General features: G+C 43.8%; 1 protein-coding gene across 1 annotated transcript in view; it reads left to right on the forward strand.

Moving 5' to 3' along the window:
* The window catches only part of LRP1B (LDL receptor related protein 1B), a 524,827-nt gene that overhangs the window by 88,107 nt on the left and 421,358 nt on the right, over positions 1-15,362 (forward strand). Inside the window, 1 exon segment of the mRNA XM_061608878.1 lies at positions 35-202. Coding sequence (XP_061464862.1) covers positions 35-202 — 168 coding nt within the window.

Consider the following 15,362-nt stretch of genomic DNA (forward strand, 5'->3'; position numbering starts at 1 on the left):
GGCAAGAGTAAAAATATTTATACATTTTTTACAGATGATGACTGTGGTGATGGCAGCGATGAACTGAACTGTGCTCATTCATGCTTTGACAATCAGTTCAGCTGTTCCAATGGCAGGTGTATTCCAGGTCACTGGGCTTGTGATGGTGACAATGACTGTGGAGACTTCAGTGATGAAAACACATCAAATTGCACCAAGGAAGGTTAGTGTTACATACTTTTCTTGCCATTTCAAAGGATGAGACTCATAGGATTGTGCTTTTACATGGAATCAGTGTGACTTGCTTCTAAATTTGTGACCTGGGTCCAATTGATTATATAGGAAGCTGCCTTGTAATGATCTGTCGAGCTCACTTTTGACCACTCTGACTGGCAGCAGCTCTCCAGGGTTTCAGGCTGGGGACATTCCTAGCCCAAACGCGAGATGCCAGGGGTTGAACCTGGGACTTTCTCCAGGCAAAGCAGATGCTCTACGACTGAGCCAAGACATTCTTTGTGTTCAAAGAAAGCAAACCAAACAAAATGGAATATCTACATCTAGCAAGCACGTGCATGGCTTTTCTTGTTGTATTTTCACCATGTGCAACAACATAGAATGTATGTCAGCATTATCAACTCTGAAGGCACTAGCAGCTCAATCATGTTTTGGAGAAGGTAGGAATGCTGAATCATGTCCCTCCTTCTTTTCTTTCTCCCTTTTCAAATAGAACAGTGCCAGCCATTTATTTGGCATGCTTGTTTCGTTACTCAAAGTAGTATGTGTGGTGTTTAGGATAAAGAACTTTAAAATGGGGCCAGCATAAATGTATAGAAATAAGAGGCATACATAACTCAGATAATCTGAAGGATTGTAGACAAATGTTAGTACATGTTATGTATTTCCATTACCAAAAAGTCAAAAAATGTCATCTACCATGTGATAAGCATAGGAACATTTTCATTCTAATCATGCTTTTACACAAAATCAGTATTGTGTATAGAGTGTTTCAAAAGTCTTGCGCAGAATTTTGACTCTCTTGTTAAATATGAAAGCAAATGATAGAAAATTACACGAAAATTGTCTGTGAATTACTTTCATTTACCTATAACAAAGTATAAGAATGAAAGGACAAATTCACATCCAAAAAAGTTCATCAGGTTTAAGATGTTAAATCATAATAATTATAGATGCTTGCCAAGAATTAGTATATAATTAGTGCTGCCCTGCTCTGTGTTGTGCTTCTTGGCTCTGTCTTTGATCATTTCTAGATTTTAGGTGGACAACTAAAACATTCTGCAATGGTTATTTTTATTCTAATATTTTAAATGGTTGTTAATTTTTTGTGCTGTCTTTAAAATGACAGCACTCAGTTTTCATTGTATTGAGGTGTATGTTTATAGTAGTAAACTGCCTTAGGGACCCTTTTAAGGACTGAAAGGCGGTATAGAAATACTTCAATAAATAAAAGAAGTATGTTTCATTTAAGATGAAAGGTAAAATCCATTCAAAGAATACAGCTTGTTTGAGGAAGTGAATTTAGATGTTCAGTCTGTGCTGACATTTTCTATCTGCATTGATGGAAAGTGCCTATGGTAACATGACACATATGTGCACAAGCAGCCTGGATGCTGGAACAAGTCATCAGTCCAAAAAACCCTGATATTGGGGTCTTTGTATTGATCTCGATTCTACATTTTTGCTGCTTGCTACAAATATTTTTATTAAATTTATTTATTTTATTTATTTCTCATATTTATATCCCACCTTTCTTCTAAGGAGGTCAAGATGATGCACACAGTTCTTCACTTCCCATTTAATCTCACAACAACTCTGTGAGGTAGATTAGGCTGAGAGACAATGACTAGCCCAAGGTCATCCAGTGAACTTCATGACTAAGTGGGAATTCAGACCCTGGTCTCCCAAGTCATAGTTATCTGCTCAAATGGAGTTCAAATGATGAAATTAAACCTAAGCATTTTTTACTATGATTGTTTGTATCATATAACTATTATATTAATATATCTAAACATTGGCAGAAAATCTATCAATACCAATTACAAAATGTATGTTTCTGCAAAGAATGCTTTGTAACGGCTGTTATAATGTTTATGACTTTTTGCAGGTTTCCATTTATATGGAAAGGAAGGTTAAAATGTTTTAAATAGCATACATACATACATACATACATACATAAAAAAGCACTAATTGTCTTGAAATTATAGTGTGAGAAATGTATACTAACCAGCAGTGAATAGTGTGATGGGGTGCTGCCGCTCACCTGGCCTCTGGTTGGTCACATTGCTACTGCTTACCAGGAGGTAGAGGGGGAGGAGTGAGGTCAATATGCTGCAAATGCACTGGCAGAGTCAATCTGGGCTCCCACAGGTCTGTTTGCATCATGATACCTTCACCACTGCCTTGTCCCCCCTCTACCACTACCTCCTAGTAAGCAGCAGTGATGCAACCAACTGGACATCAGGTAAGTGCTGATGCCCCACCGTGCTGTCCACCACTGGTACAATGACCCCACAGCAAAGTCCTTTTGTATAATACATCATATCCCCATTCCAGCTGAAAACATCTTCTGTTAGAACTGTATCCAACAAAGTAAAAAACGGACCTGCTGAAATCAATGGATGTGACTAACTTAAATTATTTTTTTTGGTGGGTCTACTGTGAGTATGGCTTAGTTGAATACAACCTTTAGATTAGGGCCCAGATGTATAACCAATGATTTTTAATAGCTTATTGTAATATAAATTTATTTTTTATTTATTATTCAATTTATATACCGCCCTTAGCGAAATAGCTCTCAGGGCGGTGAACAAACAAAATAAAATACAATATATCATAATAAAAATACAAAAACATATACAAACAAACAACGAAAAGCACAGCAAAAACAAAATAAATACTACAAAAATTAAAATACAGATTAAAAGATTAAAAAAGTTAAGAAGATTAAAATGCCTGGGAGCATAAAAAGGTCTTTAGCTGGCGCCGAAAAGATGGAAGTGTAGGCGCCAGGCGTACCTCTTCGGGGAGGCTGTTCCACAACTCAGGGGCCACCACAGAAAAGGCCCTAGATCTCGTAACCACCCTCCGGGCTTCCCGATGGGTTGGTACCCGGAGAAGGGCCTTAGATTCTGAACGAAGTGAACGGGTAGGTTCATAGCGAGAGAGGCGTTCCACAAGGTATTGAGGTCCCACGCCGTGTAAGGCTTTATAGGTCAAAACCAGCACCTTGAATCTCGCCCGGAAGCAAATAGGAAGCCAGTGCAGATGCGCCAGGACAGGTGTTATATGCGAAGACCGACTGGTCCTCGTCAATAATCTGGCAGCTGCGTTCTGCACCAGCTGAAGCTTCCGAACTGTCTTCAAGGGCAGCCCTACGTAGAGCGCATTACAGTAATCCAATCTTGAAGTTACCAGAGCGTGGACAACGGAGGCGAGGTCGTCCCTGTCCAGATAGGGGCGTAGTTGGGCTACCAGACGAAGATGGTAAAACGCATTCCGTGCCACCGAGGCCACTTGGGCCTCGAGAGACAAGGAAGAGTCGAGAAGAACCCCCAAACTACGTACCTGTTCTTTCAGGGGGAGTGTAACCCCATCCAGAACAGGGTAAGCATCCACCATCTGAGCAGGGAAGGCGTTCACCAACAATGTCTCGGTCTTGTCTGGATTGAGTCTCAGTTTATTAGCTCTCATCCAGTCCATTATCGCGGTCAGGCAACGGTTCAGCACATCAACAGACTCACCTGAGGAAGATGAAAAGGAGAAATAGAGCTGCGTGTCATCAGCGTACTGATGGCAACGCACTCCAAAACTCCTGATGAGCGCACCCAGCGGCTGCATGTAGATGTTGAAAAGCATGGGGGACAAGACCGATCCCTGGGGGACTCCACAATGGAGAGTCCATGGTGTCGAGTGATGTTCCCCAAGCACTACCTTCTGGTGACGATCCGCGAAGTAGGAGCGGAACCACTGCCAAGCAGTGCCCCCGACACCCAACTCCACGAGTCTCCCCAGAAGGATACCATGGTCGATGGTATCAAACGCCGCTGAGAGATCAAGGAGAATCAACAGAGTCACACTCCCCCTGTCCCTCTCCCGAAAAAGGTCATCATACAGGGCGACCAAGGCTGTTTCGGTGCCAAAACCGGGCCTGAAACCGGATTGAAACGGATCTAGATAATCGGTTTCATCCAAGAGCGCCTGGAGTTGGCTGGCAACCACCCGCTCCAAAACCTTGCCCAAAAAAGGGACATTCGCCACCAGTCTATAGTTATTCAGATTATCTGGGTCCAAGGAGGGTTTCTTTAAAAGAGGTCTCACTACTGCCTCCTTGAGGCTACCAGGGACTACTCCCTCCCTCAAGGAGGCGTTAACCACTTCCTTGGCCCAACCGGTGGTCCCAGCCCTGCTAGCTTTCACTAGCCAAGATGGGCAAGGATCCAGAACAGACGTGGTTGCCCGAACCATTCCAAGCACCTTGTCCACTTCCTCGAGCTGCACCAACTGAAACTCATCCAATAAAGAAGGACAAGGCCGTGCTCCGGACACTTCAATGGATTCATCTGTCACAACATCAGAGTCAAGGTCCCTGCGGATACATGCAATCTTATCTTGAAAGTGTCCAGCAATTTCGTTGCAGCGGGTCTCAGATGTTTCCATAGTATCGTGGGGGCCAGAGTGTAAGAGCCCTCGCACGACTTTAAAAAGCTCCGCTGGGCGGCATAAAGATGATCTAATAGAGGCAGCAAAATAGAGCTTCTTTGCTGTCCTTACCGCTTTTGTATACAACTTATTGGTGGCACTTACCAAAGCATAGTTGTATCCACTGGGAGTTTTCCTCCATCTGCACTCCAGCCTCCTCCTCTCTTGTTTCATCGCTCTCAGCTCCGGAGTATACCACGGAGCGGTATGAGCTCTACACCGGAGGGGGCGCGCGGGAGCGATCATGTCAATAGCCCGGGTCATTTCCGTATTCCACAGTGCGACCAGGGCCTCGACAGGAGCACCGGTCCTATCAGCCGGAAAATCTCCCAGAGCCCTCTGAAAACCTACGGGATCCATCCGGCTCCGGGAGCGGATCAACTTAATAGATCCTCCACCTTTGCAGAGGGAAAGAGCCGCTGTGAGTCTAAATCTCAACAAGCGGTGATCTGTCCATGACAATGGGGTAGATGAAAAACACCCCACCACCAGATCACCATCTCCATGTCCAGTGGCGAAGATCAGATCAAGAGTATGTCCCGACACATGCGTTGGGCCAGTAGAAAATTGAGACAGCCCCATTGTTGTCATGGAGGCAATGAAGTCCTGAGCTGCGCCAGATAAGACAGCCTCGGCATGGACGTTGAAATCCCCCAGTACCAAAAGTCTAGGGGATCTCAACAGCACCTCCGAGACTATCTCTGTCAGCTCAGCTAAGGAAGCTGTTGGGCAGCAAGGTGGACGGTACACCAACAGTATTCCTAGTCTGTCTCCCTGGCCCAATACAAGGTGGAGACATTCCAGACCAGTTGCCGTCTGGACAGGGTGCTTGGTGAGAGGAAAAGAACTCCTATAGACCATGGCGACCCCCCCTCCCCGGCCCTCAGATCTACCACAGTGCTGAACCAAAAACCCATTATTTTCATTTGAATAACCATGTTATACATGGTGGAACTATTATTGTAGTCTAGAAGCATGGATAAATCTTTCCTCTTGTGTTTTCAGTAGAGGGTGGGATCCAAATTGCCTTTGAGGGGAAAATACATATGCACACACACACACACACACACACACACACAGAGAGAGAGAGAGAGAGAGAGAGAGAAAGCTTAAAATCTCTATTAAAACTCATGATTTATCCTCACAGATTTCCGTCATCCTGATGCTTTTAACATAAAAGAATGAATATTTAAACATTAAAAGCAACATGCATTATATATAAATGTGAGTTTACCCACAGGCTGCTGTTTAGCTTGAGGCTAAGCTGTCTCTGAGAATGTGATTTTAAATACCATACTTAAAATTTGGTTTGCAATTCTTTAAAAAATCTAGTTCACCCTATATGCATTTCTGTTTGTACATATTACTCATCTAAATATGGGAAAGATGGCATGCATGCTGAGAAAAGATTAAAAAGTTGAGTAGGTACAGCCGGAATAAACAGTTGAGTATCCGGTTTCTTTCATTTTAATTAAGCTCAATTATTATTTTATTAAAGAAAAATATATATCTGGTTCCTTTCATTTTAATTAAGCTCAATTATTGTTTTATTAAAGAAAGATATATATCACCTCTTTCCATTTTTTAACAAACTAAAAAGAAGCAAGGAAGGAGTAGACAGGAACCTCCCCAGCATGAAGAACACACAGTCACAAAGTTGCCCTGGCCAGTCTTGCCTTAAGCTGCTGACCTAGAACCTGGTCAGATGATCCACCACCACCTATCAATTTGGCAGCCCTACACACATACCAAGGAGCTGTCCTGAGGCTACAAAGCTGAAAAGTAGTACACTCTGGTCTCTGCTATAAATCAGGGTGCCAAGGACCTCTGGAGGCTGTACCCATAACCTCTCAGGTAGAACACCACAGCAAGAGGGAGACTAACCTAGACACATCTGTCAGCCAAAGAAGACTATGCATGAAGCTTGGTCTCCCCACCCCCACCACTAGAAAGAACACTCTGCTTCAACTACCACTTGCCCTGGGACTGCTGAAGCAAAGAGGAAATGACACTGTGGTCCCATCCATTCACCAAAGGAACAGGAGCCACCCACTGTTATTCCAGCAAGAATATCAGCCAAGAAAGATCAGGATGACTGTAACTGAATGATAAATCATTGTAGCTCACCACTTAGTTTTGACCATGAAGAACTGATCTCCTTGGTCTACTCCCACCCACCCCCTCAGTGTTTCCCCTTGTGCGTTTTGTCTTTTTAGGTTACAAGCCCATTAACAGGACCTCTATATCACTTTTTAAAGAATTCGTCCTGCTTGTGGACTTACCATAGGCATCTGGTTGGCTGCTGTGAGATCAGGATGATGGACTAGACGAACCCCCTTTCGCCTAATCCAGCAGGGCTCTTATATTCTTAGTTCATTGTGAGGGCCTCTCTTTCTCTTTTTAAAATTGTTGATGTGAGCCACTTTGGGAGACAACAGTTGCCTGAAAAGCAAGATAAATCATAGAATAATAAAGAAGCACTTCTGATTGATCCAGGATTTCCCCTTGTGTAGAAGAGTCCTTTGTTCATAACTCATCATGATTACTGAACATGTGGCCAGAGGCAGGGGGTAGGGCATGCCAGTGTGATACTGTGACCTCAGTGTATGAGGAAGTTCATGTGAAAGTTCAGTCGATGGTCAGGTGAAAATCATTTGAAATGAGAATGTTCTCAGCTGGTTCCAAAGCATGCATGCCACAATAGAGAAGTCCCTTTCAAATATTCCCACCATTTGCACCACAGATGGTATTGGGATGTGCAAAAGGGCCTCCTACCACACAATATAGCTACACTGACTATGGTGTGGATCTTACTGAAATAGACATTCCTTTACGTTTCTTTGTTCCAAACAATTTAGGCAAAACTTCATCATAAACTCTGTAACAGTTGGATATGCCCTGTTACCACACTTCCTTAGAACACATGGCTACAACATATTTCTCTGTGTTCATTCCATGAAAAAGCCCTGTGTAACATGAACAATGAAGTGGAGGGAATGAATCTGGTGCTAGGGGAGCCTTTTCCTCTGTAACCCTGGCTCCGTTCTGCTAAAGGACAGGCTGCTGTTAGTCTGGTAGAGTTGGCCCAGAAACTTTTATGTTAATACAGGAGTGCAACATGGGTAATATTTGGAAATTGGATCTAGGCAGCAGGAAATTCTCTTAAGATACCCAAGAGAGAGTAATAGAGACAAAATGAGAGCTTTCATGGAAAAACTAAAAGAAAAGGCAAATTATAAGGCAAATTACTGAAAGCTTGTCCCAAAAGTAAGGAAAGAGAGATGATGCATTCAGTACTGAGTGAAGAGCAGCTGCATGGTGATGCTTCAATGTTTGTGGGAGGGAGAGGAAGTGCTGGAAGCCAGTAATCTGATTCCTTTTATGATCTGTCAGAAGCCCAAGATCCTCAATAGCAACATAAATCCAAAGGAAAATGAAATCCTCATTCAGAGGCCATGACAGCTATTTACTGAGAGATGGAGATACTGTCAGACAACCAAACTAAGGCTTCAGGGAGTTGGTTAGGGAATGTAACTGCCTTTTGGACCACTTTTGGATAGTAGGCAGAAGTCGGGGGGGTCCTGTGACTAGTATATTTAGGGAATGGAGGATCCATGGGAGAAGTGAAGGCCAGCAAGGACACTTCTCAGCAAAGAACAACAAAGACTGAAGTTCAGGCGTCCAAGACTAGTTAACCCTTAGGGAAACAGAGGGAGATTTCCAGGTGAACAAAATGTAAGGGCAATTGTCTGCATGTTTCTGAATAAAAGGGCACTTGACTCTGGATCAGGAGCAGATGGTGTGCGTGTGTCACTCATCTAACCTCTAAACAAATGAGTCGCTGCTGCTTACTGGGAGGAGGAGGGATGATGCAGCAGGGAGGTCAGGATGGTTCAGTGCAACAGCAGGACCTCTGGATTGGTTGTGCCAGTGCATTTGCAGTGCACCAACCTCTCTCCCACCTCCAACCTCCCCCTCTCCCTCCCAGTAAGCAGCTGTGACTCAGTTATCAGGTGGTCAGGTGAGTGCCCCTGCCTCAACATACCATCCACTACTGCTGTGGGTATGTGTGCTGTGGTGTTAGTTGGTAGATAATATAAGAACTCAGGACTCTCCATAGCCAATTAATAAGCAGTAGGGTGTTGTCAAAGATTGCCCCCCTTGCCCTCAGCACCCCAAGGGGGGTTCTTTCCTTCTGAGAACAGTCCCAACTCCCTTGGATCTCTGCTTCCCAGGCAAACTCTCTCTCCTACAGGATTAAGTTCATGGTAGTAACTGCCACCACCCGTTTTTCTTGCTATTTTCTCTGAGAAAGGGGATCTCAGAGAGCTACATGAGTTCCACGGGTATCAACCCACATTAATCAACAGTAATCAGTAGCATCCTGCGAGCAGACTGGATTTAGAATCGCTAGTTTCAAGTAATATACACCATTTATAAAAGGGAAGTTTATTTAAAAGAAAAGAAAAAGTATATACACAAAGAGAGTAGCATTTGTTTCCTCAAAGCTAGTCGCCCTCAGCCGGGCTAAGGAGCGTGACTCTGTTGATTCTCCTTGATCTCTCAGCGGCTTTCGATACTATCGACCATGGTATCCTTCTTAGAAGACTGGCTGAGTTGGGACTGGGAGGAACTGCATGGCGGAGGTTCCACTCCTACTTGGCGGGTCGGCTCCAGAAGGTGGTGCTTGGGGAACATTGCTCGGCACCCTGGACTCTCCAGTATGGGGTTCCGCAGGGGTCAGTTCTCTCCCCCATGCTGTTCAACATCTACATGAAACCGTTCATCCAGAGCTTTGGAGTGCGTTGCCATCAGTATGCTGATGACACGCAGCTCTATTTCTCCTTTTCATCTTCTACAGGTGAGGCTGTCAATGTGCTGAACCAGTGCCTGGCTGCGACAATGGACTGGATGAGGGCTAATAAACTGAGGCTCAATCCAGACAAGACTGAGATGCTGCTAGTAGGTGGTTCTTCTGACGGATGGTAGATGTTCAACCTGTCCTGGATGGGGTTGCACTCCCCCTGAAGGAGCAGGTTCGTAGCTTGGGGGTTCTCCTAGAACCATCTCTGTCACTTGAGGCTCAGGTAGCCTCGGTGGCACAGAGTGCCTTCTACCAACTTTGGTTGGTGGCCCAGATATGGCTCTATCTGGACAGGGATAACTTGGCTTCAGTTGTCCATGCTCTGGTAACCTCCAAATTAGATTACTGCAATGTACTCTACGTGGGGCTGCCTTTGAAGACGGTTCGGAAACTGCAGCTTGCGCAAAATGCAGCGGCCAGATTGGTAACAGGGACCAGACGGTTCGAACATATAAAACTGATTCTGGCCCGCTTGCATTGGCTGCCTGTATGTTTCTGAGCTCAATTCAAGGTGCTCATTTTAACCTATAAAGCCTTACATGGCTTAGGACCACAGTACCTGATGGAACATCTCTCCCGACACGAACCCACCCGTACACTATGCTCCACATCAAAGGCCCTCCTTTGTGTGCCTACTGCGAGGGAAGTTTGGAGTCTGGCAACAAGGGAGAGGGCCTTCTCAGTGGTGGCCCCCAAATTATGGAATGAACTTTTTGACAAGGTGTGCCTGGCACCAACACTGTTACCTTTTCGGCCCCAGGTCAAGACTTTCCTCTTCTCTCAGGCATTTTAGCATGTGTTTTTAAATTGCTTTTTAAAAATGTGTTTTTAGATTTGTATATTTGTTTTTACTGTTTTTAAATGTTTTAAACCACCCAGAGAGCTTCGGCTATAGGGCGGTATACAAATGCAATAAATAAATAAATATCTGTTATCAGCACCTACGGAGACCTTCCTCTTTCAACAAGTCTTTTAAGTAGAGACCTTATTCTAGTGTGCATCTGTGTTGGAATTGCTCTTAAAGATGTTTTTAAAGGATTTTCTTTTTAAAAAAAGATATTTTAACATGTTTTTAAAGATGTTTTGTTTTAATATATTTTAAAGTCTGTTTTTTATGATGTTTTCAAGTGTTTTTTAGTGTTTTTGGTTGCTGCTCTGGGCTCCTACTGGGAGAAAGGGTGGAATATAAATTTAATAAATAAATAAAGGTTGGTGGTGTGAATCCAGGAATCTGATGTCATCCATTTGTCCCTAAGCTAAAAGACAATAAAAGCAGATCATTCAAAAAACAAAACAAAGCTGGTAGTCAGAAGGATATCTGGCCAAAGATTTCATGTCAAGAATTCGTACCTTGAGCATATGCCAGACATTAAAAAGTGTTTCCAATTCCAACCACACCAATAGCAATTTTTGCATCCACAAGCCATGATAGACACAGTCCATATTTACAACTGGTCATCCACATTTTCTCAAGTATACACATGACATATAAGAGCTGATTTGGTTGACTATTGTGTTCGTGGTAGCCACTCATATGTGGTTATTATCGTGCTACCCAAGAAGAAAAGTTACTGATTTTAATTAGGGGCACTAGGACCCAAACAAGGCATCTTATCAACAGCAGAATAGCTGGCTGCTGCTGGAGATTAAGAAAAACTTGATTGGTTTAATCACAAATAGGCTCGAGGTTCTGCATACAGTTTACCACTCATAAACCTGACACAAATCTATGAGTGCATGAATGGCTGGTCAGTAGAATATTACGTACTGGAAAGTTTATTCTCATGGCAGCAATATGTTCTAAAGTCAGGAATATAAGTGTTTGAGTTCTGTGTTGTGGAATATGATGTATGTAGTGCTGAAGACATCATACTGTGAAGCCCCAAGCATTGATTTATCCCTGCTTTGAAACTCAGTGATGTGATGACTTTGAGCAAGGGTTCCTTGAAAGTGCCTCAAAGTAACATCACAAAATAGCAGTGTAAAAAGAGCTGGGGAAAATTACACTGGCAAACCTTGCAAAAGCTAAACTTATGGTGCAAATATTTTTGTAAAACAACCATAGGTAGCCTTGAAGTTCTTTCAGTCTCTGAGCAAAATAAAGACATGACATGCTTCAGTGCAACCGCTTTCTGATTTTCTCAGGATCAATGGACTGGTTAAAGGAAATTGGTAACTAAAAACATGTTTCCAAATTTAAAGAAAGCTTTGGTTTAGTAACTATCATAGTAGAAGAAAAAGTAAGAATGAATTTAATTCCAGACCACGGATTACTATATACTTTGCATGGCAGTAGGAGGAGGCATGTTTCAAGCTAGTGTGTGCGCGTGTGGAAGGGTGGGATGGGGGTAAAAAAGATACGAACCTACCCGTTCACTACGTTCAACATCAAAGTCCCTCCTCTGAGTTCCGACCCATAGAGAGGCTTGGAGGGTTGTAACAAGATCTAGGGACTTTTCAGTGGTGGCCCCCGAATTATGGAACAGTCTCCCCGACGAGGTACGCCTGGCGCCTACACTTCTATCTTTCCGACGCCAGGTCAAAACCTTTTTATTTTCCCAGGCATTTTAATATATTTTATTAGCTTTTAATATGTACCAGATTGTTTAATTGTTTAATATGTTTGCCTTTTAGTGTTTTTTATGTGATTTTATTGTATTTTACTTACTGTTGTGCACCGCCCAGAGAGCCTTCTGGCTGTGGGCGGTATAAAAATTGAATAAAATAAATAAAATAATAAATAATAATGCCAAGGACCCCATTTAACACGAGGTCTCTTCAACCCACTAGCCTTTCCCTTCTCTAACCAGCAGGCTGAAATCAGAAGAAATAGCCAGTAGTCAAATAATAATTGACCAGACAGCTCCTACTTACTCTGTCTTTTCTCATTGCTTCTGCAAAGAACATAATTTATTTAACAAAGGAGAATAGGAGAGGGTCCAAAATGAAGACTATGTATACCTATTCTAAAGCAAAAACAACCAGACGTAGCTCCATCAAACTGACCTTAGATTCATTATAAGGTCTTCAGAATTTCTCAGATCTCTGAATGCTGCAGGGTGCTTGACGGCATACATTTCTTTGCTCCCAATATTTCAGTTGCTTGCTGGTTAGCTATAAAACCATGCCGGTTGTGGTCTCAGGACAGGTTGAATCATCAGGTCCTGATCCACTGAGTTTTGGCACTACAATTCTGGAATGGATTGTTGAAGCCAACATTGTTTGCACAGTTCATTCTAGTCCAGTGAAGCACAGCTAATAAAAAATATAATATTTGCTGAATCTGAGACCTTTATGAAATGAAAGGGCTCTACCACACACCCTATTTGCATCTCAGTAACCATGAGATCCAAGAAAAGAAAGAGGTATTTATTATACAGCCATGAGAGTGGCTGTATACTATAATCAGCATGGATTTTTTTTTGCATTCTGCAATGTTAAATTGAAAATATCCCCTATGCCATTCTGATGCTTCCCATAACCTCATTTCAAAACAAAACCTTACAAAATTAATAGTCCTGAACTCAGAAACGCTTGCTTAGCAACCCTCTAAATTTTCATGGTGATACACAAAACATTCAGAGAGAATCTAGAGTTCAAAGTTTAAAAAGAGAGAAAAGAGTCCCTTTTTGGACTTTTTCTGTCAGAGTTCTCATAATCCTTGTGACCACATGTGACAAAATTCTTCCAAGTTATACAGGAAGTGGATTGGACTGTGAAAGACCAACCCAAACTGTGTTTGCATTTTTAAAAATTTGTAGGGCAGTACAATATCTCAGAGAGGAGGTCAGGTCTCCTGCTCCCCTGGTGCATTCACTATAGCTGCCCAATTCCCCTCCTTTCCAAAGTTTGATGGGAATATCTGTGGGCTATAGGTAAACTCTTAAACCGCAAGGTTTTTTGCCTATTAGCGAATTTATTTGTGGTTAATAGAGAAATGTGAACTACTGGGAACTTGCTGAACATGAAGCAGTGAATTGATAATTTATTTTGTATAGCAGATTTCAGGCACTAGACAGGGGAAGGTTGCTTATCTCTTTGTGCGCTTAAGTATAGTTGCCGCTGTATAAGCATAGGTAGGATCTCTGATTCAATATCAGGTAGGGATGGGTGAGAATTCCACTGAATTTGGATTTAGCACAGGGTTTTTCAAAGTTGGCTCATTTTCCATCTTTGCAGAGTGATCCTGTTTGATCCAAACTTCAATGGCTTTCCCCCCCGACACTATTTTTTTCTTTTGAGGAAATACATTGTTCTTTTATTGATTTTACCACAGCACACCAGTACAGGATGGTCGCTCTCTTTTTCTGCCACCCCCTCCACTTAAATAATCTAAGCTCCAAGTGAGGGGAACAAGTCAAACCTATAATTTGGGGAACAGCTGCAGCACGAGGGGACTGAAGAAGACCTGCCCTGGGAGTGAGTATCTGGCATCTGGGTGCTGGCCACTAGCTCCTTTGGGCTGCTGTCTGTCCAGACAGCTGAAGTCCCTGGTAAGTGCTGCAAGGACTGGGACCCCCTGCCTGGCCCCTGCTCCAGAGAGAGGCTGCAGTTAATCTCACAGCCCCTTGCAACAGCTGCTGGCTGGGCCAGGAGGCATAAAAGCCCAGCTGCCCTTGGGGAGCCCCTTAGGGAGTGCTGAGCATGAGGGCGTTACCTCCCTTCTATTACTTTTTCTTGTTTTGTATTTTTTAATTTGTTTTCTATTAAACCAGTCTAGAAGAGATTGGTGGTGTGGAGGGGGTGTGGTGCATGTGTAGTTCCTGCACAGGGTTGGAGCCTGTGCAGTGAACTGAATGATAGGAGAAAGTCGCCAGATGCCTTCAGAGTGAGAGTCTGTAATTGGCAGAAGGCTGGCCCTCCCTGGGTGTGAGACAGGAGGAGGAGTATATGGGCCCTGTGTAAGTAAGTTTGAATGTGTGTTTCCTATCCTCACAGAGGCCTACTGGGATAATTCGCTCAGGCAGGCTTTGTTGGTGGGCTCATGTTGGGCCCATATTAGGTATTTAGGAGGAGTCTTAGCACGGAGGAACATGGGTGATGCCACCCCAATTTCAGTGATTATAGGCAGAGGGAAATATAGCCATGGGGAGGTAGTGAATTACCACAGAAGGTGAAGGCAAGGCTACCTGTACCTTGTTCCTTGCTGCCACTCCTCTCATGGATGGGTTCCTCGTTGCTCATCTGCTGTGCCCACTGACCCGTGTGTGTTGTTGTTTAATGCCAGATCGGTACATAATAAGACCACTCTCATTCATGACTTGTTTGTGGATGAAGGTGCCTATTTGGTGTGTATTACCGAGACCTGGGTGGGTGAGCTTGGAGGAGCTGATCTAACCCAACTTTGCCCACCTGGATACTTGCTGCAGCACCAACACAGGCTGCAGGGATGGGGGGGAGGAGTTGCTGTGGTCTACAGAACTTCCATCTCTGTCACCAGGAAACCACTCTGTCTTGGAGCTGGCTGTGAGGGCCTGCACCTGGTGTTGGGCCAAGGAGACAGCAAACTAGGGTTGCTGCTGGTGTACCGTCCACCCTGCTGCCCGGCAGCTTCTCTGACTGAGCTGGCGGAGGTAATCTTGGCTGTGGTGTTGGAGGAGCCCAGAACGATAGTGCTGGGTGATTTCAATGTCCATGCAGAGGCTGCCTCTAGTGTTCCGGCTTGGGACTTTATGGCCTCCATGACGACCATGGGGCTGTCTCACGTTGTTACTGGCCCAACACATAGGGCAGGGCACACCCTCGACTTGGTTTTTGCTCCAGATGAAGGAAGGGGTGGTCTGGAAATAGCGGGGGTGGTTGT

Source organism: Rhineura floridana, chromosome 2, assembly GCF_030035675.1.
Source record: "Rhineura floridana isolate rRhiFlo1 chromosome 2, rRhiFlo1.hap2, whole genome shotgun sequence".
In the NCBI taxonomy this organism is placed as follows: domain Eukaryota; kingdom Metazoa; phylum Chordata; class Lepidosauria; order Squamata; family Rhineuridae; genus Rhineura; species Rhineura floridana.